The following is a 24,139-nucleotide window of genomic DNA, read 5'->3' on the forward strand; positions in this document are numbered from 1 at the left end:
TTCCCATCTGTAAAATGGGGATAATATTTCCCTTGCAGAATAAGTGTTTTGTAAAGTGCTGAGAGCGCAGTCTGACACTTCCAGCTACAACTTATTAATTTACTATTAATTAAAGCAATGACTAGAAATATAAGTGGGGCATGAGTGACAGCATCCAGCAGATTCTTCAGCCGGGAGCTGAGGGGTGGGGCGGGATAGAGAGGAAGAGGGGAAGGGGAAGTTGTGGTCCGTCCCTGTCTGAGCCCATCCTCGAGTGCCTGCACAACAGGACGCTTGTCTCATACAGTGACTTTATACACGTATCTATATATTTACATTTAATACAACAGACTTTTGGTTTCTTCTCCCTGCCCCTTTTTCAAGCATATACAAAAATATCCGAGGATTCCTCCCAGCCTAATGTTGCAGGCAGCCTTTCAAATGTCTCTTTCCCTTAGTTGGTCAAAAGCCTTTGGGTTCAACACCTTCCAGAAGGGGAGAGGAAGAAAGGGCTGGGCCTCTGGGAGCAGAGCCCTGCGTTTAGAGGCCAGAGCTTGCTATCCCTTCCTCTCACATGTGGGCAGGTGTTCCCTCTCGCCCTGGAAGGTGAGCAAGAGGACTGAGCCTTCAGTGAGAGCCTGCAGTGAGGTTAGACCTTGGGAGGGTGCATCCTTCGCCTTGGAGGGGTCAAGACGAGCCCTCTTCACCCAGAGTCTATGTGACAAGAATTCAGAGAGAGTGCCGGAGAGTGGGAGGAGTCCGAGGTGGTAGGAAACTGGATTTCCCTTGTCCACTCCTGCTCTGTACTTCAGTTCACCTCCCCTAAAGTCAGTCCTAGAGCCTCTCCTCCAATCCCTCTCTAGCAGAGGGGCAAAGTATTCTGGAGCTGAGGCGGGGTGGGGTGAACTATGGAGGAAGGAGGAGGGGGACAAGGGGGAGAACGGCCCACCCTGGTGGCCACAACCTAACCACAACACATAAATAATCCAAGAAAGTCACACGAGGGAAATGAGGGGGTCTCGGACCACCCCTCCCTCCAGCTTCCCAATTCCACCAGGCGGCAGGGGCTTCCCCCACCCTGGGAGTGCTGGGGACGAGAGGGTTAAAGTGCCACCGAGGAAAGGAGGGGGTCAGAGAGGACTGGCTCTCCCACCCCTGCCTGGCCCCTCAGTCATTCTCATCCGGCCCTAAGTACTCAAGCTCCGTGCTGGGCTTCACCTCCTGCTCTAAAAGGGAGGGTGTCCGATGGAAGGCAGCTGAGATCTGGTCAAACGTCCGGCCTCGGGTTTCAGGCACTTTTAAGAAGGTGAAGATGAAGAAGCCGAGCAGGAGGACCGCAAATAGAAGGAAGACGTAAGGACCCATAGCATCCTGGGACAGGCAGAGAAAGAGGTGTTGACAGAGAGGGGGGGGGAGGGGCCGTCTCAGGCAAGCTAGGAACTAAAGTCTCTCCTAGGGAGCAGGGATACTGCAGGTAGCAGGTGGCTCCTTTGCAGGGTAATGGGACTAGCCAGGAATGAGAATTTAGTGAAAAAAGGATCCTCTGAACCCCAACTCTCCTATAGTTTTTCACCCTCCTACCATCCTGAGTTACTGTACTGAGAGTGGATTCCCAGACATTCACAGTATTAACAATGAAGTTTATAATTTTATTCCTAGTCTAAATAAGTTATACCACTAGTTGGTTTTGAAGACACCTCTATTGCTATGCAATCTAGTTCAGCTCCCTTCTTTCCTTTGATGCAGGTGGGGCAGGTGTCTTCAGGGTCCACCAAAGTGATCTTCAAGACCAGTAGTCTGAGCTGAGGGAGTGCCTGACTGGGAAGGGAATGGGCTGCGAGTCCCCGCCCTCCTCTGGCCTATGGTGGGAGATTGGATGGGAGCAGGCCACCTACCGCAACATACTGGAAACCCATGCCAATGAGGAAGTTGCACGTCCAGTTGGAGAAACCAGCCAAAGCCATGGCTGCTGGGCGAGGTCCCTGGCTGAAGAGCTCGGCCACAATGAACCAGGGGATGGGGCCAGGGCCGATCTCAAAGAATGCCACAAAGCCGAAGATGGCCACGATGGAGACATAGCTCATGGCTGGAACGCGCTCCTGGGGACCAGGCAGGGAGGGTGGGAATTCAGGTCAGGTCTTTCTGGATCTTCCTTTGCCCTCAACCCAGAGAACTAAAATCAACCCCTCCCAGCAGCTCGTGGGGGACGGGGGTCTGCCACCTGAGGTTAAAGCAGACCCCTGAGCATCTCTAAACACTGACATTCAGCTGGTTTCCCTAGGCCAATTCAAGGCAGAGGGAATGGTATGGACTCTCAGCTATTAAGCTGATCAATTCCCCTTGGTTCTAAAGCTGGATCCTTAGGAATTACTGTTCCCATGGCCGGACAGCGGCTCTCCCTCCTGGCTGCCAGAATTGTGCTACACTCCCTTCCAGAGTGGGAGGAAGTGCAACCTGGGCCTCTAGAGAGCACAGACCATGATCCCAGCACACAGGCCGGCTCCAGGATCAAAACCACATATGTTGAGGAGTGGCCCTGGCTGGACACAGCCTCTTGGAGCAGTCCCCGTGGGTTTGGGCCACTGGTCCCCTTCCTACTCCCCAGGCCTCACCAGCAGAAGCAGAGCCACAGTCATCAAGATGGCGCAGCCACACATTCCTGCCAGGCCTAGCAGATGGAGAGTCCGGCGCCCAGCCCGCTCCACCAAGAGCACCTGCAGGGAGAGTCAGGGCCTTCAGGATGGGAAGTGGATGGAGACAACCAAGGGGTGCGAAGCCAATGGTGGTGGCCACCCTAGAGGCCCGCAGTTACCGAGATCAAGGTGAAGACTGTGTTGACCACTCCAGCTCCTATGGTGGCGTATGCTGGCTGCCCTACCCCCGCCGTCTCAAAAATGCTGGTTGAATAGTAGAAAACCTAGACGTGGGGGAGGAATAGAGGGGATGGGAGGGATGTTCCTTCCTTCCCTGCGGCCCACCAGCCTGGACTGACCCCGAGTTTTAAGGAAGGGGGCTTGTTCCCTCTCCCCTCCTCTCCGGCTGCTCCCTGACCCTGCCCTTCCTGGAGGCTGCTGCATACGTACGGCATTGATGCCGGAAAGCTGCTGGCTCAGCTGCAGCACAATTGCAATGATTAGGGGCTGCCGGTGGGTTCGGCTGCCCAGGAGCTGCAGCAGGGACAGTGGCTGCTCGCGCTCCAGCTTCCGCTTCTCCTCCTTCAGCTCAGCCAGTGCTCCAGACACATCGGCCCAGCCTGTCAGGCGCTTCAGACCTGGAGGCGAGGAGGGTCAGGACTGAGAGGACAGGGAGAGGCTCAGGGGCGGGAATAGGCACTAGCAAGTGGGGTGGAGGCTCACTCCTTTTGGCGGGCCCCTCCAGGTTCCGGATGATGTAGAGGTAGCGGGGGCTTTCTGGGCAGAAGGGCAGCAGGACCAGCTGCAGGAGGGCAGGCAGCACTGTGATGCCCAGGAGTAGTGGCCACAGTGTGGCAGTGCCCAGCATGGACTCCAAGCCCAGCACCTGTGGGAGGATGGCAGATCATTCAGCCTGTGCCCCAGAGCCCCGCCCCAGACCTCTCCCCACCCCCATGCGAGGGCAGGCCCAATCACCTGGGCAATCAGAATGCCAATGACGATAGCCAGTTGGTTGAGTGTCCCCAAGGCGCCCCGCAGGTGAGTGGGAGCGATCTCCCCCACATACATGGGCACCAACCCCGATGTGAGCCCTGGGCAGAGTGAAGAAGAGGGGGCTGAGGCAGCTGGCTGCCCACTCCTTCCCACCAAACCCGGGGAGAGTAAAGGAGAGCAGGGCACTGGGCAGGGCCATGGTGCCCTTGGGTACCTGAGTAGGCACCAATGAGGAACCGTCCAAGGATGAGCATCTCATAGGAGGCAGCAGCGTTGGCCAGGCCCATGAGGGCGCCCCCCAGCACTGCCAGGGCGTTGTTGACCAGCATTGCCCTCTTCCTGGCAGGCAGAGAGTGGGCTGTGAGAGTTAGGGTGCCTGTACAACAGCCCCCTTCCTGTTCCCTACCCTTGTCCTTTAGCCCCGTACCTTCCCAGCCACTGAGAGATGACGCCAAGGAGAAAGGAGGAGACCATGCCGCCCACAGAAAAGATGGCCACGGAGAGAGCCCAGAGGGTGGTGAGGGTGCTTGGGGGGATGGAGCCAGGTCCCCCAGGCCCCTGCCTCCCCAGCCATGTCTCATTGTAGCTCTGTTCAATCACCTGGGGAGACAGCAGAGGAGTGAGTTCCTGCAGACCCTTCCCTCTCTGCTCATCCCTGCGGTCCCCTGCCTTCCTTGTTTGGGGACCCCCCGCTCTGCCGGCCGCCGGAGCCTCACCTTCTGTGGGGCGTTGATGACCCCAATGTTGTAGCCAAACTGCAAGGAGCCAAGCACAGCAGAGAACACGGCGAGGACCAGGGTCCCGGTGACGCGCTGCTGGGGAGGTTCTCCTTCCTGGGCAGGCAGAGTGGAGAGGAGGCATGTCACACGGAAACATGGTTTCGTTCCTTCTTCCAGGGGCCTGGGCCGGCGCCCAGCCAGAGCCTATGCTACTGGGCTCCATCCAGCACGCTGGGTGAGGGAAACTGGGCCATATTAGGACTTGCAGGAAGACCTCAGCATAAACAGGGGCAGGAAGAACCCCACAGGAACCAGGGCGTGGAGGAGACACTGGGTGTTTGCGTCCAGCCAGCGGAGCAATGTTTGAGGACCTAGGTCTCACCATTCCTGTGACCTTGGGACAGGTTTGGCCTTGAGAGACCTGAGCTCAGGTTGATGTGACCTTGGACAAGTCACTTCCCGCCTGAACATAGCTTTCCTCTGGGGGAGGAGGAAAGGGGGCTGGGCTGTGGCTTGCTTTGCCTACAATGAACGTGTGAAAAATCAAAATAAAATGTTAACGGCATCCTGGACAGCGCTGGTTTTGTAAACGGACATTTATAAATGTGCATTTCCATCGGCCCCTCCGTCCTCTTCCCTCCCCGCTGGGGGTTCTCTCGGCGGCTCCGGGAGGCCCCCGACAGGCTCCAGAAGAGTGATTCCAGAAAGGACATCGCGGTCACTGCTCTCTGCCCATGGCCCTGGTGGTGGCCCTCTCTACGTCCGCCCGCCTCCCTCCCCCTAAGCCCCGTCGAAGGGCAGGGGGCCATGCCGAGCTTTCGCGTGGAAGAGCCGTGCCCAGGGGATGGGGCGGGAAAGTGGCGCGAGGGGCGGTGGCGGTCGCTCACTGGCGGCACAGACTGTCTCCGAGCAGAAACCTGAGCTGGGGGGGGGGGGGGGGGTGCCCCTCCTCTCTGCCCCTCCGCCAACCCCGGGGCCCAGGGAAAGTTCAGCGTTCTGGAGAACCACCAGGAGTGGGGGCGGGGGCCAGCACGGGGCCTCGGGCCCCGAAACACTTCCCAGGAGCCGGGACGAAGCTCCTGGAATTCAAGGCCCGCCCGGATCTGCTTTCTCAAGCTGGATCGAGGGCAGAGTGTCCCCGATTCTGGCGCAATTCGCCGAGCGCTGGAGAAGGGGGCAGCCCTGGCCTCACACAGTCCGGCGTGGCCCGTGGCCCTGAACAGCCCCCCAGGCTCCCTCAGCTCCGGGAGGGACTGGAATCCGACCGTCACGGGTTGTCCCGTCCGGAGTATAAATAGCCAGGCTGCCACCCCCACCCCTGCGCCTGCGCGGGGACCGCCCCTCCGCCGACCCCGGCGGCGACCCCCGCCCGGGAGAAGCGGGGCCCGGCCCCGTCCCACCACTCCATGCCGAACCCTACTTCCGAGCCGATCTGTTGGAAGCCCGACGGCATCTTGTCTTAGGAGCTGGAGGCAGGCAAAGGAGCTGCAGCAGTTAACGAGACGGAGGCGACTGGGGGTCTTCGGCCCAGCCTGGCGGGCGGAGGGCGCGGGGGCGACGGGGGTCCCGGGTGAAGTGCGGAGGGGTGCCCAGCGGGACCCACCGCCGCAAGCCAGGGAGCTCGAGAGCCGCCGGGCTCCGGGGATCTGGCAGGACCGGGCTCGAGGGAAAAGACCCGAGGAGCGCCCCCACCTCGCCAAGGGCCACGCCCTTCACGACACCCATTGGCCAGGGTCCCGCACACCCCGGGAGGCCACGCCCCTAAGCGAAGGGTTTAAGAGCCTGGCACCTGCTAGCGGATTGTCAGCCAGGCCACACCCCACAGCGTGCGGGCAGGACACGCCCCTCGGGTTCCCTCCAGGTTGGAGGAGGCCCCGCCCCCTCGCGTGAAGACTCCTCCCACCAGCCGAGGGCTGGGGGCTGGAGAGGCGACTGGAAAGTCTGGCGCCGCAAGTTGGGACCGCGGGTTCGAGTGGAGGAAATGAGCCAGGTATCCTCGCCCGGGAGTGCACTCGGGCGGCCGGAGAGCGTGCGAGCCCGCGCGCGGTGCCTGAGAAGCGATGGCCTAAAGTAACCCACAGCGATTATTTTTAGCTCCCACGTTGGGAGAAGCCAAATGTCAAGTCCCGGGTGTCCCGGCTTGTCCTGGGCTGGGGAGGGCAGGGAGATGGAGCCTTAAAGGGTCCGCGACATGTTTCCCACGCGGGGGTGGCCATGGAGGACGGGGAATTCCGTTCCGAGCGTGTCGGGGGGTCCTTTCCATGCGTCCCTGCTCCCGCCACAGCCCATCTGGCCCTTTCCCTGCCCCCGGTCCCCACGTCGGTTCCTGGAAGCAGCCCGAGGGACAGGTGGTCACAGCAACCACGCCACGCTGAGGTCCCTGCGCCCCCACGCATGTGCTGGTCGCGTGGGCAACTTGGACACTCTCTCTGGAGGCCGTTCCTGGTTTGAATCCCCAGCTCGCTCCGGCCCCGCGGGGAGGTCGCGACCTAGAGGGGGGCGCGGACTGAGAAAAGCGGACCGAGGGGTGAATACCGAACGCACGCGGCTCGGGAAACCGGGCTCAGGCGCGCGGGGCAGCAGTGCCACCTGGAGGGAGAGCGGGGACGCGCTGGCGGATCGGGCCGGCGTAGCCTCCGGCCCGTTGTCCGGGGCCCTGCTGCCTTTCTAGGGCTTCTGCGGCGTCCAGCGCAGGCCTCTTTCTGGAACTCCAGCTCCGAGTGTTCAGCTACTGCCTGGACGGAGTCCAAACCTGCTCCTCCTAACTTTCTGATCCCTGTGAGTGGTCTCAATAGCAACCCTGTCACTCCTACCAGAACCTTGGAAATCTCTAGCCCGTTTGGCTCAGTGGATAGAGCATCGGCCTGCGAACTGAAGGGTCCTGGGTTCTATTCCGGGGAAGGGCGCATACCTCGCTGGCAGGCTCCTGGCCCTGGTGGGAGGCATGTGGGAGGCACCCAATCCATGTGTCTCTCTCACATCGTGTTTCTCCCTTCCACTCTCTCTAAAGATGAATGAAAAACAAATTATCCTCGGGTGAGGATTTAAAAAAAGAATCTCGGAAGTCATATTTAACTTCCTCTCTCCTGCAGCTCCCTTTATCCAGTTACCAACATTGGGGTCTGGACCTTCGAAACTCACAACCATCTGATTTTCTTCACCTGTTCTGCTGCCAGTTTGGCCCAGACCACCATCACCCTGCCTGTTACTCCTGATTCTCCCTTTCCCTTACACGGAGGGTAGGGTGTAATACAAAAAAGTTCAACCTCATCACTCCAGCCTCAAAAGTCGCTGGCTCTTGGTTGCCCCCCACTCTCAAGTTCAAAACCCTTTTTAGAGTAAACAAAACGCCCTGTCTCTCCTCTCCTGTCTCTTCCTCACTTTCTATCTTCTCCACTCTATACCTAACTACTTCCTGTGCCCAGAACACACGGTGCTTTGTCATTCCTTGGTGTCTTTGTCATACTAATAACCCCTCAGTCTGGAATACCACAGGACTCCTTTCATCCTCCAGAAAAAGGCTCACCCCCTCTGTGAAACCTTCCTTGGCTTTCCTCCAGAAAGTCATGTGTCCCCAAGAGTATATTGTTATCATTTCTTCCCTGTACTGTAACCTTGAGGACAGAAAGTCACCTTGTTTACCTGTGTCCCCAGCACCCAGGCTAGGAGTGGGCACTCAATAAATATGTGTTGAATGAATGAAGTGAGGGTCTGCTCCCAGTGGCCATGTTGGGGAGCAATCACAAAGGGGAGAACCATTTGGTAAACCGCTTCCCCCTCTCACTGAAGGGGAGTGGATGAAGAACTAAGGTCTGAACATTAAGAACCAGTTATTTATGAGCAGAAAGGAGAAGAAGCAATAGATGGCAGCGGAGAAGACTGATCTGGACGGTAAAAGGAGAACCGGGGACGAGGAGGTCAGGGAGACGGGAAAAGCAGAGAAAGGTGCCAAGAAGAAAGAAGGAAATGGGCAGGAAGCACAGGCTGGGGGCAGATGAGAAGTCCGTGTAGGTGGGTGAAGTGCAGGGCTGGGGCCCATGCCTGGGGTCTGTGCTGCCACTCCAGCAAAGGCACATTCCTGCTCGCCTTCAGATGCCTTGTTTCTGATGCTTCTCAGGGACCAGTCTAGGGATTTAAATCCCAGGAAAAGCAGGATTAAGGGAAGCAAGTCAGATCTAGATATAAAAAATGTGGCGAAGTGATGGGGAAGTAGAAGAGGAGACAAAAAAAAAAAAAGAAATAAGGAGCCCCGGTCAGGGTGTGCACAGAAGGAACCAATCGCTGTTTCTCTCTCCTCCCTCCCTCCCTCCCTCCCTCCCTCCCTCCCTCCCTCCCTCCCTCCCTCTTTTTCTCACAACAATAAAAACATATCTGCAGTAAGGATTTACAAAAAAAAAGAAATGAGCCATAACCGGTTTGGCTCAGTGGATAGAGCGTCAGCCTTCGGACTGAAGGGTCCCAGGTTCGATTCCGGTCAAGGGCATGTGCCTTGGTTGCGGGCACATCCCCAGTAGGGGTTGTGCAGGAGGCAGCTGATCGATGTCTCTCTCTCATTGGTGTTTCTAACTCTCTATCCCTCTCCCCTCATCTCTGTAAAAAATCAATAAAATATATTCTTTAAAAAAAGAAATGCGAAAGTTGGGAGAGAAAAAGAAAAAATGGCATGGAAAATGGGGGGAAAGATGTTGACTGATAGAAGATTAAAAATGAAGGAAAGCCCTAGCTGGTTTGGCTCAGTGGATAGAGCATCAGCCTGCAGACTGAAGGGTCCCAGGTTTGATTCCAGTCAAGGGCACATGCCCGGGTTGCAGGCTCAATCCCCAGGGGGATGTGCAGGAGGCAGCCGATCAGTGATTCTCTCTCATCGTTGATGTTTCAATCTCCCACTTCTCCTTTCCTCTCTGAAATCAATAAAAATAAATGAAATAAAATGAAGGAGAGAGCCGGTTTTGCCTGGCTCTGGTTGAGCATCAACCTATGAACCAGGAGGCCATGGTTCCAATTCTGGTCAGGGCACATCCCCTATACGGGGCATGCAGGAGACAGCCAATCAATGATTCTCTCATCATTGATATGTCTTAAAAAAAAAAGTTTTTATTGATTTCAGAGAGAGAAAGAAAGTGGGAGAGAGAGATACAAACATCAATGATTCGCTCATCATTGATCAGTTGCCTCCTGCATGTGCCCTGACCTGGAATCAAACTGTGACCTCCTGGTTCATGGGTCGATGCTCAACCACTGAGCAACACTGGCCAGGGGCCAGGCCATCACATGTTTGTATCTCTTTCCCTCTCCCTTCCTCTCTGTATGTATTTTTAAAAAAATAAAAAAGAAAGAAAATGAAGGAAAGAGACTTATGAAACAGTAGGAACTTTGAATTGGAGCTCTGCATGTGTGTGTGTGTGTGTGTGTGTGTGTGTGTGTGTGTGTGTGTTGATTTAGCATAGTAATCCTGGGCCCATGTGATTTCAGAACCAATTGCAGCCCTTCCTAAACTCTGCCCTATATCATGGGGAGCTAAATCCTGCAGGCTTTTGTTTTCCAAGCTCCTGTATTCCCTGCTTTCTGGCTGAGTTCAGCCCATGGCAGTAGGAGATTGGTGGGCTAGAGAAAGCCAGCATATTCCTTCACACAACACCCGCACCCTGCCTCCAGCTCCTACTCTTACAGGTCCTCTTTTCTTCTCGCTTCTGGAGGGAAACCTTGACTCCTGAGCTCCAGCAATGCTATCTCCTTTTGTCCCTTCACTGCAGTTGTCTATGTACTAGGGTCTCAGATGTGGAGGGTTGAATGAATAACACAGTTTTTGGTGCATTGTTTTCATTGATCTATGCTTTATTTTTATGTTGAAAATTATTCTCTTTTAGTTATATATCCATTTCTCGTTTGTTCTCCTTCCAAAGGCAACCATCCTAAATGCCTTTCATGCTCATTTTTTATTTGTGGTCCTGCAAGATATGAATTGTTTTGTGTGCAAACATTTTAAATTAATATAAATAGCATCTTGTTATATCTTTCATTCTGGTCTTATTTTCAGTAAGCACTGTTTTAAAAACTCATGTTCCGTGATTATTAAAATTGTTATCGGTCACACCACATGTTATCATCCCACTGAGGAGCCCCATGTCGCTTCTAGTTCCCAGCTGAACAAACAATGTGGCGATGAACGTTTTCATACGAGGGTCACCATGAACTTCTGCGAGCGCTTCTTTGGAAGATCTAGCTCTCCTCTGCCGATGTCTAGGTCTTTATTTATATCTAGCTCCACAGTGGAACTGCTGAGTCACAGGGTATACTTATACCTAATATGACTAAGAGCTTGCTGTTAAGAATGACTGGCCCCGTCTCAGCTCCCATCAGCGGTGTGGAAGGCTTTCGCTACCACCACGCCCTCTCAGTCACTGCCACCCAAAGGCTGCATAGTTAAGAGTATGGACTCTGGGGCCCAAACGGCCTGCATTTGAGGCCCAGCTCTGGTACTTGCTAACACTGTGCCCTTGGGAAAGTTACCTAAGCTCTTTGTGCCTTATTTACCTCATCTGTAAAATGAGAAGGGAGATAATAATAGTGTCTCCATCTTAGAGTTTTAATGAAGGTGAATAATGTGATACTCATATAATGCTTAGAATAGATTGAACTGAGTAAGGTTTTTTGTTTCTTTTTAAAATAATTATTATTTGAGAGAGAGAGAGAGAGAGAGAGAGAGAGAGAGAGAGAGAGACATCGATGTGTTGTTCCACTTAGTCATGCACTCACTGATTGACTCTTGTATGTGAACTGACCAGAGATCAAAGCCAAAACCTTGCTGTATTGGGACAACGCTCTAACCAATTGAGCTACCTGGCCAGGGCTCTGTTTCTGTTCTGTGTGTGTGTGTGTGTGTGTGTGTGTGTTTGTGTTTAATTCTCACCTGAGGATATGCTTTGATTTTATTTTTTAAAATTCTTTATTGTTTAAAGAATTACATATGTCTCCTTTTTCCCCCAGTGACCTCTCCCCAGCCACTCTCACCCACTATTTTTTATATATATATATATTTTTTTTTTTTTTCAGAGAGGAAGGGGGAGAGAGAGAGAGAGAGAAATAGAAACATCAATGATGAGAGAGAATCATTGATTGGCTGCCTCCTGCATGCCCCACACTGGGGATTGAGTCCATAATTGAGGCATGTGCCCCGACCGGGAATAGAACCGTGAACTCCTGGTTCATAGGATGATGCTCAACACTGAGCCATGCCAGCCGGGTTGCTTATTGATTTTAGAGAGAAGAGAAAGGGAGCGGGGAGAGAGAGAACATCAATCAGCCAACCTCTGAACGGGCCTGAACCAGGAATTGAACCCACAACGTTTTGGTATATGAGATCACACTCCAACCAGCTGAGTCACACCGGCCAGGGCTGTTTCTGTTATTTTTTTTTTCTTTTTTTTTTCCCCCCCGCCCTTGACAGTCCCCTAGCCTCTGTTTCTGTTATTTTTGTTTGTTTGTTTGTTTGCCTGTTTGTTTTTAAACAGCTTTATTGAGACATAATTGCCAAAAATAAAGTACACATATTTAAAGTGTATAGTTTAACTTTTGATATTTGTATATACCCGTGAAACTGTCCAAATAATCAAGATAATAGCCCTAGTTGGTTTGGCTCAGAGGATAGAGTGTTGGCCTGGGGACTGAAGGGTCCCGGGTTCAATTCTGGTAGGGAGCACATGCCATGGTTGCAGGCTCAATCCCCAGCGGGGGGCCTGCAGGAGGCAGCCAATCAGTGGGTCTCTCTCTTCATTGATGTTTCTATCTCTCTCTCCCTCTTCCTTTCTCTCTGAAATCAATTTTTTTAAAATATATTTTATTGATTTTTTACAGAGAGGAAGGGAGGGAGATAGAGAGTTAGAAACATCGATGAGAGAGAAACATCGATCAGCTGCCTCCTGCACATCCCCCACTGGGGAAGTGCCCACAACCCAGGTACATGCCCTTGACCGGAATCGAACCCGGGACCCTTCAGTCCGCAGGCCGACGCTCTATCCACTGAGCCAAACCGGTTTCGGCTGAAATCAATTTTTAAAAAAATAATAAACATTTCCATTATCCCCCAAAGTTTCCTTGTACCTCTTTGTAATTCTTCCCTTCAGCCCTTTCCCTATCCCCTAGGTAACCGCTAATCTGCTTTCTGTTATTATAGACTAGTTTGCATTTTCTAGAATTTTATGTAAATGGATCATACAGAATGTATCCTTTTTGTCTAGCTTCTTTCATTTAACAATTATTTTGAGATTCATCTATGTTGTTCCATGTATCAATAGTGCATTCCTTTTTATTGCTGAATATTATTTATTTGATTATTAATAGTAATCAGTCTGATTATCCATTCACCTGTTGATGGACATTTGGGTTATTTCCAACGTCAGGCTATTACAAATAAAGCTGCTAGGAACATTCATGTACAAGTGTCTTTGTACAAATATGTGCATTCATTTCTCTTGGGAAATACCTAGGAATAGAATGGCTGGATTGTATGATAGGTGTATATGTCACTTTTTATGAAACCGCCAAACTGCTTTCCAAAGTGGTTGTAGCATTTTACATTCCCATCAGCAGTGTTTGAGAGTTCTGACTCATCTACACCCTCAACAACACTTAAGATAGTCACTCTTGCCCTAACCGTTTTGGCTCAGGGGATAGAGCATCGGCCTGTGGACTGAAAGGTCCCAGGTTCGATTCCGGCCAAGGGCATGTGCCTTGATTGCGGGCACATCCCCAATAGGAGGTGTGCAGGAGGCAGCTGATCGATGTTTCTCTCTCATCGATGTTTCTAACTCTCTATCCCTCTCCCTTCCTCTCTGTAAAAAATCAATAAAATATTTTTAAAAAAAGATAGTCACTCTTTTCTTAAATTTAAAATATTTAATTAAATTTATTGGGGTAACATTGGGTAATAACATTATATAAATTTCAGGTGTACAACTTTATAACACGATATGTGTATACTCCATTGTGTGTTTACTGCCAGAAATCTAGTCTCCCTGCCACCACATACCTGCCCCCCTTTATCCTCTTAGTTCCCCCAAACCCCCTCTCCCTCTGGTAATCACCATTCTGTTGTCTGTACTTATGAATTTGTGTGTGTTTTCATTTGTTGCTCTTTTGTTTTATATCCCACATATGAGTGAAATCATATTATTCTTGTTCTTTTCCATCTGACTTATTTCACTTAGCATGATACTCTCAATTTTCACCCATGTTGTCACAAATAAGTTGATCAGTCTTTTTTTAAAAATACATTTTATTGATTTTTTTACAGAGAGGAAGGGGGAGGGATAGAGAGCTAGAAACATCTATGAGAGAGAAACATCAACCAGCTGCCTCCTGCACACCCCCTACTGGGGATGTGCCCTTGACCGGAATGGAACCTGGGACCCTTGAGTCTGCAGGCCGACGCTCTATCCACTGAGCCAAACCGGCTTGGGCCATTGGTTGATTCTTGTAAGTGCTCTGACCAGGAATGGAACCCACAACCTTGGTGTATCAGGATGACACTCTAACCAACTGAGCTACCCCACCAGGGCTTAGTTTTACTTTTCACATTTAGGTCTTTTTAACCCATCTGGAGTACATCCTTGTTTTAGGTGTTAGAAATCCAATTTATTTTTCTCTTATTTAGCCATACTTACCACATATCAAATTCTGATATATAAAAGTGTCTGTAGCCCTAACCGGTTTGGCTCAGTGGATAGAGTATCGGCCTGCGGACTGAAAGTTCCCAGGTTTGATTCCGGTCAAGGACATGTACCTTGGTTGTGGGCATATCCCCAGTAGGGGGTGTGCAGGAGGCAGCTGATCGATGTTTCTCTCCCATTGATGTTTCTAACTCTCTATTCCTCTCCCTTCCTCTCTGTAAAAAGTCAATAAAATATATTAAAAAAATAAAATAAAAGTGTCTGTTTCTGAGGATTCTGTTTTATTGGTGTAGCAGTCTGTTCTTGCACTAATACTGCCCTGCTATTAAGACTACAAGTGTCTGTTTTTCACGCTGCTTTGTAGCAAGTTTAAATTTCTGGAAAGGCAAGACCCCTCTTGTTACTCTTCCTTTTCAATGTCAACTTACTATTTGTGATCTTTTATTTTTCCATACAAATTTGGAGGTAAACTTATCAAGATCTTTTTTTAAAAATTGGTTTTTTATTGGTAATGTATCAAATAATAAATTTCCCTGGGGACATCTGATATCTTTGTAATGAACTATTTATTTATTCAGGTCATCTTCTATGTCCCTTATTAGAAATAAAAGTTTTTTTTCCCATCGAGGTCTTATGAATACTTGGTTAATTGCTAGGTGCTCTATAATTTTGTCACTGATGCAAATTAAATGTTATTTTTTATTTCATTTCCTAATTAGTTGTTACTGGTGTAGTAAAATGCTAATGAAATATATTTTATGGAACATTTTTTTTTCTTGTATATAGCAACCTTGATGAGCATCCTTGCTGGTTCTAGTAGTCTCTGTTGATTCTGTTTGCTTTTCCAAGTAGGTGATTATGTCATCTGTAAATCAGTTTTATATTGTCCCTTTTAATCTTTGCACTACTTATTTATTTTCCTTCCTTGTATTAATTATGACCTTTAGGACTTTGTCACACAGTGAACATCTTTGTCCTTTTTCCATCATAAAAGACATTAGTCTAAAATTTCTTTTCTTTTTTATCGGCCTTTTTTTTTTAAATTAAATCTTTATTGTTCAGATTATTACATTTGTTCCTCTTTTCCCCCCCCATAACTCCCCTCCTCCCAGTTCCCGCCCCACCCTGCGCCCTCACTCCCCACCCACTGTCCTCATCCATAGGTGCACGACTTTTGTCCAGTCTCTTCCCGCATCCCCCACACCCCTTTCTCCCCCAAGAATAGTCAGTCCATTCCCTTTCTATGTCCCTAATTCTATTATAATCAACAGTTCATTCTGTTCATCAGATTATTTATTCACTTGATTCTTAGATTCACTTGTTGATAGATGCATATTTGTTGTTCATAATTTGTATCTTTACCTTTTTCTTCCTCTTCCTCTTCTTAAAGGATACCTTTCAGCATTTCATATAATACTGGTTTGGTGGTGATGAACTCCTTTAGCTTTTCCTTATCTGTGAAGCTCTTTATCTGACCTTCAATTCTGAATGATAGCTTTGCTGGATAAAGTAATCTTGGTTGTAGGTTCTTGGTATTCGTCACTTTGAATATTTCTTGCCACTCCCTTCTGGCCTGCAAAGTTTCTGTTGAGAAATCAGCTGACAGTCATATGGGTATTCCCTTGTATGTAACTGACTTTCTTTCTCTTGCTGCTTTTAAGATTCTCTCTTTGTCTTTTGCTCTTGGCATTTTAATTATGATGTGTCTTGGTGTGGTCCTCTTTGGATTCCTTTTGTTTGGGGTTCTCTGTGCTTCCTGGACTTTTAAATCTATTTCTTTCACCAGGTAGGGGAAGTTTTCTGTCATTATTTCTTCAAATAGGTTTCCAATATCTTGCTCTCTCTCATCTTCTGGCACCCCTATAATTCTGATGTTGGTACGCTTGAAGCTGTCCCAGAGGCTCCTTACACTATCTTCGTATTTTCGGATTCTTTTTTCTTTTTCTTCTTTTTTTTTAATATATTTTATTGATTTTTTACAGAGAGGAAGGGAGAGAGATAGAGAGTCAGAAACATCGATGAAAGAGAAACATCGATCAGCCGCCTCCTGCACATCCCCCACTGGGGACGCGCCCGCAACCCAGGAACATGCCCTTGACCGGAATCGAACCTGGGACCTTTCAGTCTGCAGGCCGACGCTCTATCCACTGAGCCAAACCGGTTTCGGCCGGATTCTTTTTTCATTTTGCTTTTCTGGTTGGGTGTTTTTTGCTTCTTCACATTTCAATTCTTTGACTTGATTCTTGAGCTCCTCTGGTCTGCTGTTGGGTGTCTGTATAATATTCTTTATTTCAGTCAGTGTATGCTTAATTTCTAGTTGGTTCTTTATCACAACATCGAGGGTCTCATTAGATTTCTTGAGGATCTCACTACATTTATCGGCAGTTTTTAGAAAATTATTGAAAGACCTTAAAAGTGTGGTTTTGAGCTCTATATCTTCCATTTCTGACATCTGCATCCTGTATCTTTGTCTCCGCATTTTTTTATGCTTTCTTGGTGCAACCCCTAGTGGTCTTTGTGCGCAGTCTTGTTGTAGTTAAGCCTAGATTGTTGTAGGTAATACTGGTGGGGATTTGACCTCCAGGCCAACTGGCTGTGAGAATCAGCTGTGTCAGCAGTGAGAGAACTCCTGTCCTCTAGGGAGGTGCTAATCTAGCGTTTGCCTGAGGCTATCCGGCAAATGGTTCTGTGCAGGGCTTGGGCGGGGCGTGTCCCAGGGATCTACAGGGTGGGCTGGAGCGAGCAGTTATGGCTGCTCTCAGTCCCATCCCCAGGGGCTCTGCCTCTCCGAGTCCCAGCAACTGCTGCAAACCTCGGAGAGAGAGCTGCCTTCGAGTTCCGACCGAAGCCAGACAGTCCCGCTTCTCCCGTTTGAGTCTGGGTCCCTAAAGACTCGCCTGGATCTGGAGCTCAGAGTCTGCGACTCCCTCCCGATTGAAACAGACAACCGCGCCCTCAGCTGCCAGCTCGCTCTGCATGCACTCCCCACCTTAGTATTTGACTTCAGCACTGCGCCTCCTCTGAGTCTCGGTATGCTTTTCTCTTTCCTCCTAGTTGTAGGACTTCCACTCAGCCAGCGTTCCTGTGGTTCTGGGTGATGTCCGTCCCGTCTTTTAGTTGTATTTTTGAAGTGGTTGTTCGAGGCAGCAAACTCCAGCATTAACCTATGCCGCCATCTTCTTCTAAAATTTCTTCATTAAGTATAAAAATTTCCTTTCTGGGAGCATTTGAGATCTTGCTCCCTGTTTGACTCAAATAAACTCATGCAAATAAAAAGAATTTTCTTTCTAATCTTTGTTTTCTAAGAGTTCTTATCATAAGTAGTTGTTGAAACTTATCAAATGCTCTTTATGTCTATATTTATAGATGAAATGGACCTTTAATACTTTTCTCACATTATCTTTTTGTTGTTAATTCTCACCTGAGGACATTTTTTCCATTGATATTTTTAGAGAGCGTGGAAGGGAGGAAGGGGGAAGAGAAACACCCATTGGTTGCCTCCCCCAGGCTCCCAGCACATGCTCTGGGGGTGGGGAGTATCCAACCTGAGACCCTCCTTCGTGCAGAGGCCGCCATTGCTGTAACCACACTGAGCCCACCAGTCAGGGCGCTCACATGATCTTTAACTGATTTCTGAGGCGAGATTACCCGAGCTTCATAAAACGAGCTGGTCACTCTGTCACTCTTCGGGACACTGTATCTTAAATATGTGCTCTCGGCTGAAGCACAGGGGATCGTCTGGCCTCGCCTCCTGTTTCCTAAGCAGGCAAAATATCTCCACTCCCATTCTACAGATGAGACAATTGAGGTCCAAAATAAATTTCTATTTTTTTTTTATTTTTTTTAGTGTGTTGGTTTTAGAAAGGAAGGGAGAGATAAAAAGAAACATTGATTTGTCGTTGTTCCACTTATTTATATATTCATTGGTTGATTCTCTTTTTTTTATCCTCCCCTGAGGGATTTTTAAAAATATATATGTTTTTATTGATTCTACAGTAGAGAGAGAGGAAGGGCGAGGGAGAGAGATATCAATGTGAGAGAGAAGCATCAATGGGCTGCCTCCCGCACACCCCTTACTGAGGATCAAGCCCACAACCCGAGCATATGCCCTGACTGGGAATGTAATCGGAGACCTTTAGGTGCGTGGCACAATGCTCAACCAACTGAGCCACTCTGGCTGGGAATTTTTTAAAATTGATTTTAGAGAGAGAGGAAGGCCAAGAGAGAAACAATGATGTGAGAGAAACATTGATCGGTTGCCTCCCAAACGTGCCTGGACCAGGGATTGAACCAGAGACCTACATGTGCCCTGACGGGGAATTAAACCAGCAACCTTTTGGTGTACGGTAGGATTTTCTAATCAACTGAGCCACCCAACCAAGACAATTTCTAAATGCGGTGGAATTAGTCCTGGCTGGGTAGTTCAGTTGGTTAGAAAGTTGTCTAACCCTAGGATACCCTAGGGTTGTGGGTTCCATCCCCAGTCAGGGCACACCCGAGAGTCAACGGTGAATGCATGGGGAAAAGAAAAACTGATAAACTTTGGAGCCTAACTGGTTTGGCTCAGTGGATAGAGTGTCAGCCTGTGGACTCAAGGGTCCCAGGTTCGATTCCGGTCAAGGGCATGTACCTTGGTTGTGGGCACATCCCCAGTAGGGTGTGTGCAGGAGGCAACTGATCAATGTTTCTCTCTCATCGATGTTTCTAACTCTTTATCCCTCTCCCTTCCTCTCTGTAAAAAATCAATAAAATACATTTTAAAAAAAAGAACAAGGATAGCAAACTGGTGGCCTGAAATCAGAATTAAAAAAAAAAAAAAGAAGAAGTTGGAATATTCTATCTGCCTTGGGGCCTAACTAGTAAAATAAAAATCAGTGATCAATATAATAATTAGGGTTTTTAAAGTAATAATGCATAATCTATAATAATAAAAGAATAATATGCAAATTGACTGAATGGCCAAACAGCAGAACAACCAATCGGGACAACCACACTATGACATGCACTGGCCCCAGGCCAGTCAAGGTGGGTGCCATGTGATTGGTGGGAGGTCCCATCGCCCCACGATTGCCCCAATGAGGGAGGTAATCAATCCTTCTGCCAGGCGATGGATCGCAGGGCTCCTGGACTGTGAGAGGGCGCAGGCCCGGCTGAGGCACTGCCGCCCCCCCTCCCGAGTGCACAGATTTCGTGCACCAGGCCTCTAGTATTAAAATAATATTGCAAGTTTCCAAAGTTTATCAGTTTTTCAGAACTCAGAACACTTTCTTATAGAAACAAACAAGTTAGTCAGGTTTCCAGACCAGGCTGCTTACCTCATCATGTCACCAGTCACTTCCATGCTGTGGCGTATGTCCCTTAATCTGACCCAACCCCCCACCAGACTAGATCTTTCACTCTCTGTGACCTTTGAACTCCTTATATTCCCAGCCTGTTCTCTGAATGTTTCTTTTCTAGGCCTTGTTAAAATCTGGCTGTCTGCTCTAACCGGTTTGGCTCAGTGAATAGAGCATTGGCCTGGGGACTGAAGTGTTCTAGGTTGATTCCAGTCAAGGGCACGTACCTTGGTTGTGGAGTGTGTACCAGTGGGAGGTGTGCAGGAGGCAGCTGATCGATGTTTCTCTCCCACTGATGTTTCTAACTCTCTATCTCTCTCCCTCTCCCTTCCTCTCTGTAAAAAATCAATAGAATATATTTTTTAAAATGTGGCATATATTCAAAAAAAATCTGGCTGTCTTGGAGGTCACACTTCCTGGTCAGCTCTCTTAACAGAGGCTTATTTTTTTTATCTTTTTAAAGAATCCTCATCTGAGGATATTTTTTCCAACAATTTTTAGTGAGTAGAAGGAAGGGAGGGAGGGAGAAAATGAAAGAGGGAGAGAGAGAGATGTGAGAGAGACACATCGGTTGGTTGCCTCCCGCACATGCCCTGACTGGAGCCAGGGATGGAATCTGCAAGGAGGTACCTGCCCTTGACCAGGAATCGAACCCGTGACCCTCCAGTCTGTGGGTGGATACGCTAACCACTGAACAACCGACCATGGCTTGATCTTATTTCTTATACCTCAGGGTCTGGAGCTGGGAGTATTGCTCCCCAGTGCTGCTTCTAGACCATTATTCTTCCTTCATCCTTCAAAATCCCCCGCTCCTTTGAAGTTCATGTCTGCAAGTGCATCACTCACTGCCTCTAATTGTTGCTAGGGTCTCCCAGCTGCTCTTTCACCCACACTCGCCGATGACTTTAACTTCCTCTTCACATTTATGTCCCTGTCACTGTTCTGAATTCACAATCCATCAGGGTTCTCCATCTAATTGTAGCCTCTCAACCCTCAGTCTCATCTCCAGTGGTTTTTCTCTCTGGCTCATTCCTAGGCTTTGCCGTCTCCAAAATCAACCTCCTCTGATTTACTGAGCTTGAGCCTCCCACCCCTGATGGTCACCTCCCAGCCTTCCAGTTCATTTACTCGTGGATTTACTCAGGTACTCCCTTCACGTCAGAGAGGCCTCTAAACCATTGATCCTCTCCCTTCTTGTACCATCTACCAACCCCTTTTTTATGTTTACGCGCCTTCTTACCCAATTTATATCACTGATCTAACATAAAACACTCTCGTGCAAATACCTTAAAAATCCCTTCTCTCTCTTTTTAGTCATCAACCTTGGTTAATCCCTCTACTTGCTCCTTGCACCCATTTTTTAAATTATTATTAATCCTCACCCACGGATATCCTTCCACCTTTCATTGATTTTTAGAGAGAGTGGAAGGGAGGGGGAGAGACATACACAGAGAGAGAAACATCGATGTGAGAGAGACACATTGATTGGTTGCCTCCTGCCTGGGGATCAAGCCTACAACTGAGGTACGTGCCCTTGCCTGGAATCAACCCCTGACTCTTTAGTCTCTGTCTGTGGGCTGAGGATCTATCCACTGAGCCAAACGAGCCAGAGCTGCACCCCCCCCCTTTTTTTCTACTGTCACATTGGGGTTCAGGGGTAGATTCTACTGGCATCTAATCAGTAAAAGTTAAGGATGCTAAATATCCTATGCACAGGACCATCAGCCATATCAAATGTGTGAGGTTAATAGGGCCTGCTTTAAATTAATACTACAAGTCTCAAAGGGGCAGGTGACACAGGGTCTTAGCATCTGCCGTGACCTCTGGCTAGAACATGATTCTTACATGGCTGGCTTCTTATTCACGCTTCCCAGAAAAGTCTCCCTCGGGAGTGGAGCCAACCTCATCACATTCACCTGGTTTATTGCCTTCGAAACATCAGCCATTTTGTTTATGATTTTACTGTCTGCTTCCCTCTCTCTAGAATGTAAGTCACGTGAGCAGTGTCCTTATCTTTCTTGTTTACAGCTGTGTCCTCAGTGTCCAACATGGTGCCTGGTACATTATACAGGCACTCAGGAAGTATTTATTGAACACATGGGGGAAAATATAGTTAGTTTTCAAATTTATTCATCAAATATTTTTAAAATATATTTTTATGATTTCAGAGAGGAAGGGAGAGGGAGAGAGAGAGATAGAAACATCAATGATGAGAGAGAATCATTGATCGGCTGCCTCCTGCATGCCCCACCCTGTGATCAAGACCGCAACCTGGGCATGTGCCCTGACTGGGAATCGAACCACGACCTCCTGGTTCATAAGTCAACGCTCAACCACTGAGCCACGCAAGCCAGGCCATTAAATATTTATTGATGATAAAACCCAGACACATCTCTGCCCTCTTGGAACTTAGTATAGTGGGAGACTGACATTGAATAAATAAGCACACAATGTAAATAGTTTCAAACTATGATAAGAGCTTTGAAAGTAAAGTATAGGTAAGTAGCGGTAACAGCATTCAGCAGGTGATCTGACTCAGTCTGAGGTGGGGTAGCCAGGCCAGGCCTCCTAGGAGAAGTGATATTTGAGCTGATAGCTGAAGGATTACTTGGCTGGCTGGGTAGAGGAAAGTGGGTGGGGGTAAATGGAGAAGAACATCCAGGCATCGAGAACAGAGTGTGCGAAGGCAATTTGGTGGGAAGTATGTTTCAGGAACAGAAAGATGCCAGTGTGGCTCAAGCAGTCTGGTATGGCATTTGCCAAATCCAGCCGAACAATAGGAGCAAAGGAGTGCCATTGGAAGACAGTAAGGCTTTTCAACAGGGAGTGACAAGATTCTCGAAGTTTGTTTGGAAAAAAAAAAAAAAGTCACTTCCAGAGACTAGATTTTAGGAGGACGAGAAGGGAAGCAGGGGATTGGTTTGGAGACAGTTAGTGTCCAGGCAAGAGGGGATGGTGGCTTGGCCTGAGGTGGTGGCAGTGCGTGTGGAGAGAAGCTATATATACTTAAGTAATGAGGAATATGGAATTTTAGAGTTGGAAAGTGCCTTTAAAAAAACACCATTGACCTGGCTGGTTTGGTTCGGTCCATAGAGCAGCGGCCTGCGGACTGAAGGGTCCGGGTTAGATTCCAGTCAAGGGCACATGCCGGGTTGCAGGCTCTATCCCCAGTAGGAGATGTGTAGGAGGCAGCTGATCGATGTTTCTCTCTCATCACTGATGGTTCTATCCCTCTCCCCCTCTCCCTTCCTCTCTCTGAAGTCAATTTTAGAAAAGAAAAAAAGACCAATGCTGAAACCGGTTTGGCTCAGTGGATAGAGCGTCGGCCTGCGGACTGAAGGGTCCCAGGTTCGATTCCGGTCAAGGGCATGTACCTGGGTTGCGGGCACATCCCCAGTAGGAGATGTGCAGGAGGCAGCTGATCGATGTTTCTCTCTCATTGATGTTTCTAACTATCTCTCTCCCTTCCTCTCTGTAAAAAATCAATAAAATATATTTTTAAAAAAAAAGAAAAAAAGACCATTAACCTCAAAGTAGAAAAAAGTGAATGAATAAAAAAGAGTTCATTAAAGTCTGCATTTTATAAAACAAACAAACAGGCTAAATGACTTGGTATGAGGTTCTCTTTAATATGTTTATTGAATACAAGAAGGAAAGACCTACAGAGACATGTTTAAGAAGGAGGAACAAAAATGGGAAATGCGTGAGAGTTGAGGGGAAAAGGAGAGAGAAAAATGAAGAGAGCGTAAGCAAGGTGTGCGAGTCTGGGAGGTGTGACAAGGTGGGAGGCGAGGAAGGCTGGGAGGAAACTGGGCAGGAGGAGGCAAAGCCAGACCAATTGGTGATGCTGCACTCCAGAAGAGCTGGAGACAGGGGAGTGAAATAGGACGTGGAAAAGGCGGGAAGAGGGGAGGATAAGCTATGTGGGAGGAATGAGTGATGTGGGATGCTGGCAGAGATACCCAGAGGGAGGATGGGGAAAGAGTTTAGGGAGAGTCAGAGAAGAAACCTGAGGGTGAGGTGGGAGCCTGCGAGCCAGATGTCAGGGAGGACAGAGCGGTGGGAGAGCCCATACAGATAGGCTGGTCCAGGCTCAGAAGGAAGGAGAAATGGGGTATGGCTGGGGGACTGGGGGCTTGGGGGAGCGGGGGGCAAAAGAGGGAGTAGGAGGGAGAAAGAGGCAAAGGCGAAGGACAAGTTTGAAAAGACTTCAAGGGCGGGAACGAGGGATGTGACCAAGGCGGTACCGGAGACCTTACCCTGCACCCCGCCTTCAGCTGGCTTCTGGTTTCAGTGGTTTCTTCCTTCTGTTACAAGGACCCCTGATTCGGGAGGGGATAGTGACCGCTGGGAGGGCCCAGGCACTGAGTCACTTCAGCAGGGACGTGCACGGAGGGGACCAAGAAGACGGGAGGGCGTGCCTGCAGGCCGGGCGTCCGGTGGAGGGCCGGGTAGGAGGGCAGCGGACGGCGGAGGGGGCGCGCGTGCTGGGGTGGCTCTGGGTGGCGACTCCAACACGGCTGCTGAAGGGAGAGGGCGAAGGATTGGAGCCAGGGCCCTGACGGGGTCGGCCAGGAGAGGAGAGAGAAGGGAAGGGAGTAGAGCAGAAGGTGGGGAGAGGGAGGGCGGGACGAAAAGCGCCTAAAGGGAAGCCTGGAGTCCCCGCGGCGGGAGGGGGAGGGGGGGAGGGGCGGAGCGGAGCGGAGCGAAGGCTGGCCGGGGGCGTCCCCGCGCTCGGGCTCCCCCGCGCCCCTGGCGCACCTGTTGGGGCGCGGGGAAGGCGCATCCCGGGGCCCGACCGAAGTCCAGTC

General features: G+C 49.5%; 1 protein-coding gene across 2 annotated transcripts; it reads right to left on the minus strand.

The window, feature by feature from the left end:
• Window positions 1-273: 273 nt before the first annotated feature.
• Window positions 274-6,002, minus strand: SLC2A4 (solute carrier family 2 member 4). Of its 2 annotated transcripts, XM_059668823.1 has the most exons (11): window positions 5,745-6,002; window positions 4,322-4,438; window positions 4,033-4,205; window positions 3,820-3,944; window positions 3,588-3,703; window positions 3,336-3,498; window positions 3,063-3,250; window positions 2,792-2,896; window positions 2,592-2,693; window positions 1,875-2,078; window positions 274-1,350 (listed from the first exon to the last, which is right to left on the minus strand). In XM_059668823.1, the coding sequence occupies exons 1-11, from the start codon at window positions 5,775-5,777 to the stop codon at window positions 1,147-1,149; spliced, it is 1,530 nt and encodes a 509-aa protein (XP_059524806.1). In that variant the 5' UTR covers window positions 5,778-6,002; the 3' UTR covers window positions 274-1,146. The 2 variants fall into 2 exon arrangements, with proteins under 2 accessions (XP_059524806.1, XP_059524807.1); XM_059668824.1 differs by lacking the exon at window positions 4,033-4,205 and having other exon boundaries at window positions 5,745-5,786.
• Between the last annotated feature and the right edge of the window lie 18,137 nt (window positions 6,003-24,139).

The sequence above is a fragment of the Myotis daubentonii genome, chromosome 16, assembly GCF_963259705.1.
Source record: "Myotis daubentonii chromosome 16, mMyoDau2.1, whole genome shotgun sequence".
NCBI classification, from domain to species: domain Eukaryota; kingdom Metazoa; phylum Chordata; class Mammalia; order Chiroptera; family Vespertilionidae; genus Myotis; species Myotis daubentonii.

Bases quoted from the DNA above. Each gene is read 5' to 3' on its own strand.
- SLC2A4 (XM_059668823.1), bottom strand. From the start codon at position 5,777: ATGCCGTCGGGCTTCCAACAGATCGGCTCGGAA. The intron at 3,499-3,587 runs GTGATTGGGCCT...ATCCTCCCACAG, and splicing joins TTGGCATTCTGATTGCCCAG to GTGCTGGGCTTGGAGTCCAT. The intron at 1,351-1,874 runs GTAGGTGGCCTG...TGCCTGTCCCAG, and splicing joins TGGGTTTCCAGTATGTTGCG to GATGCTATGGGTCCTTACGT.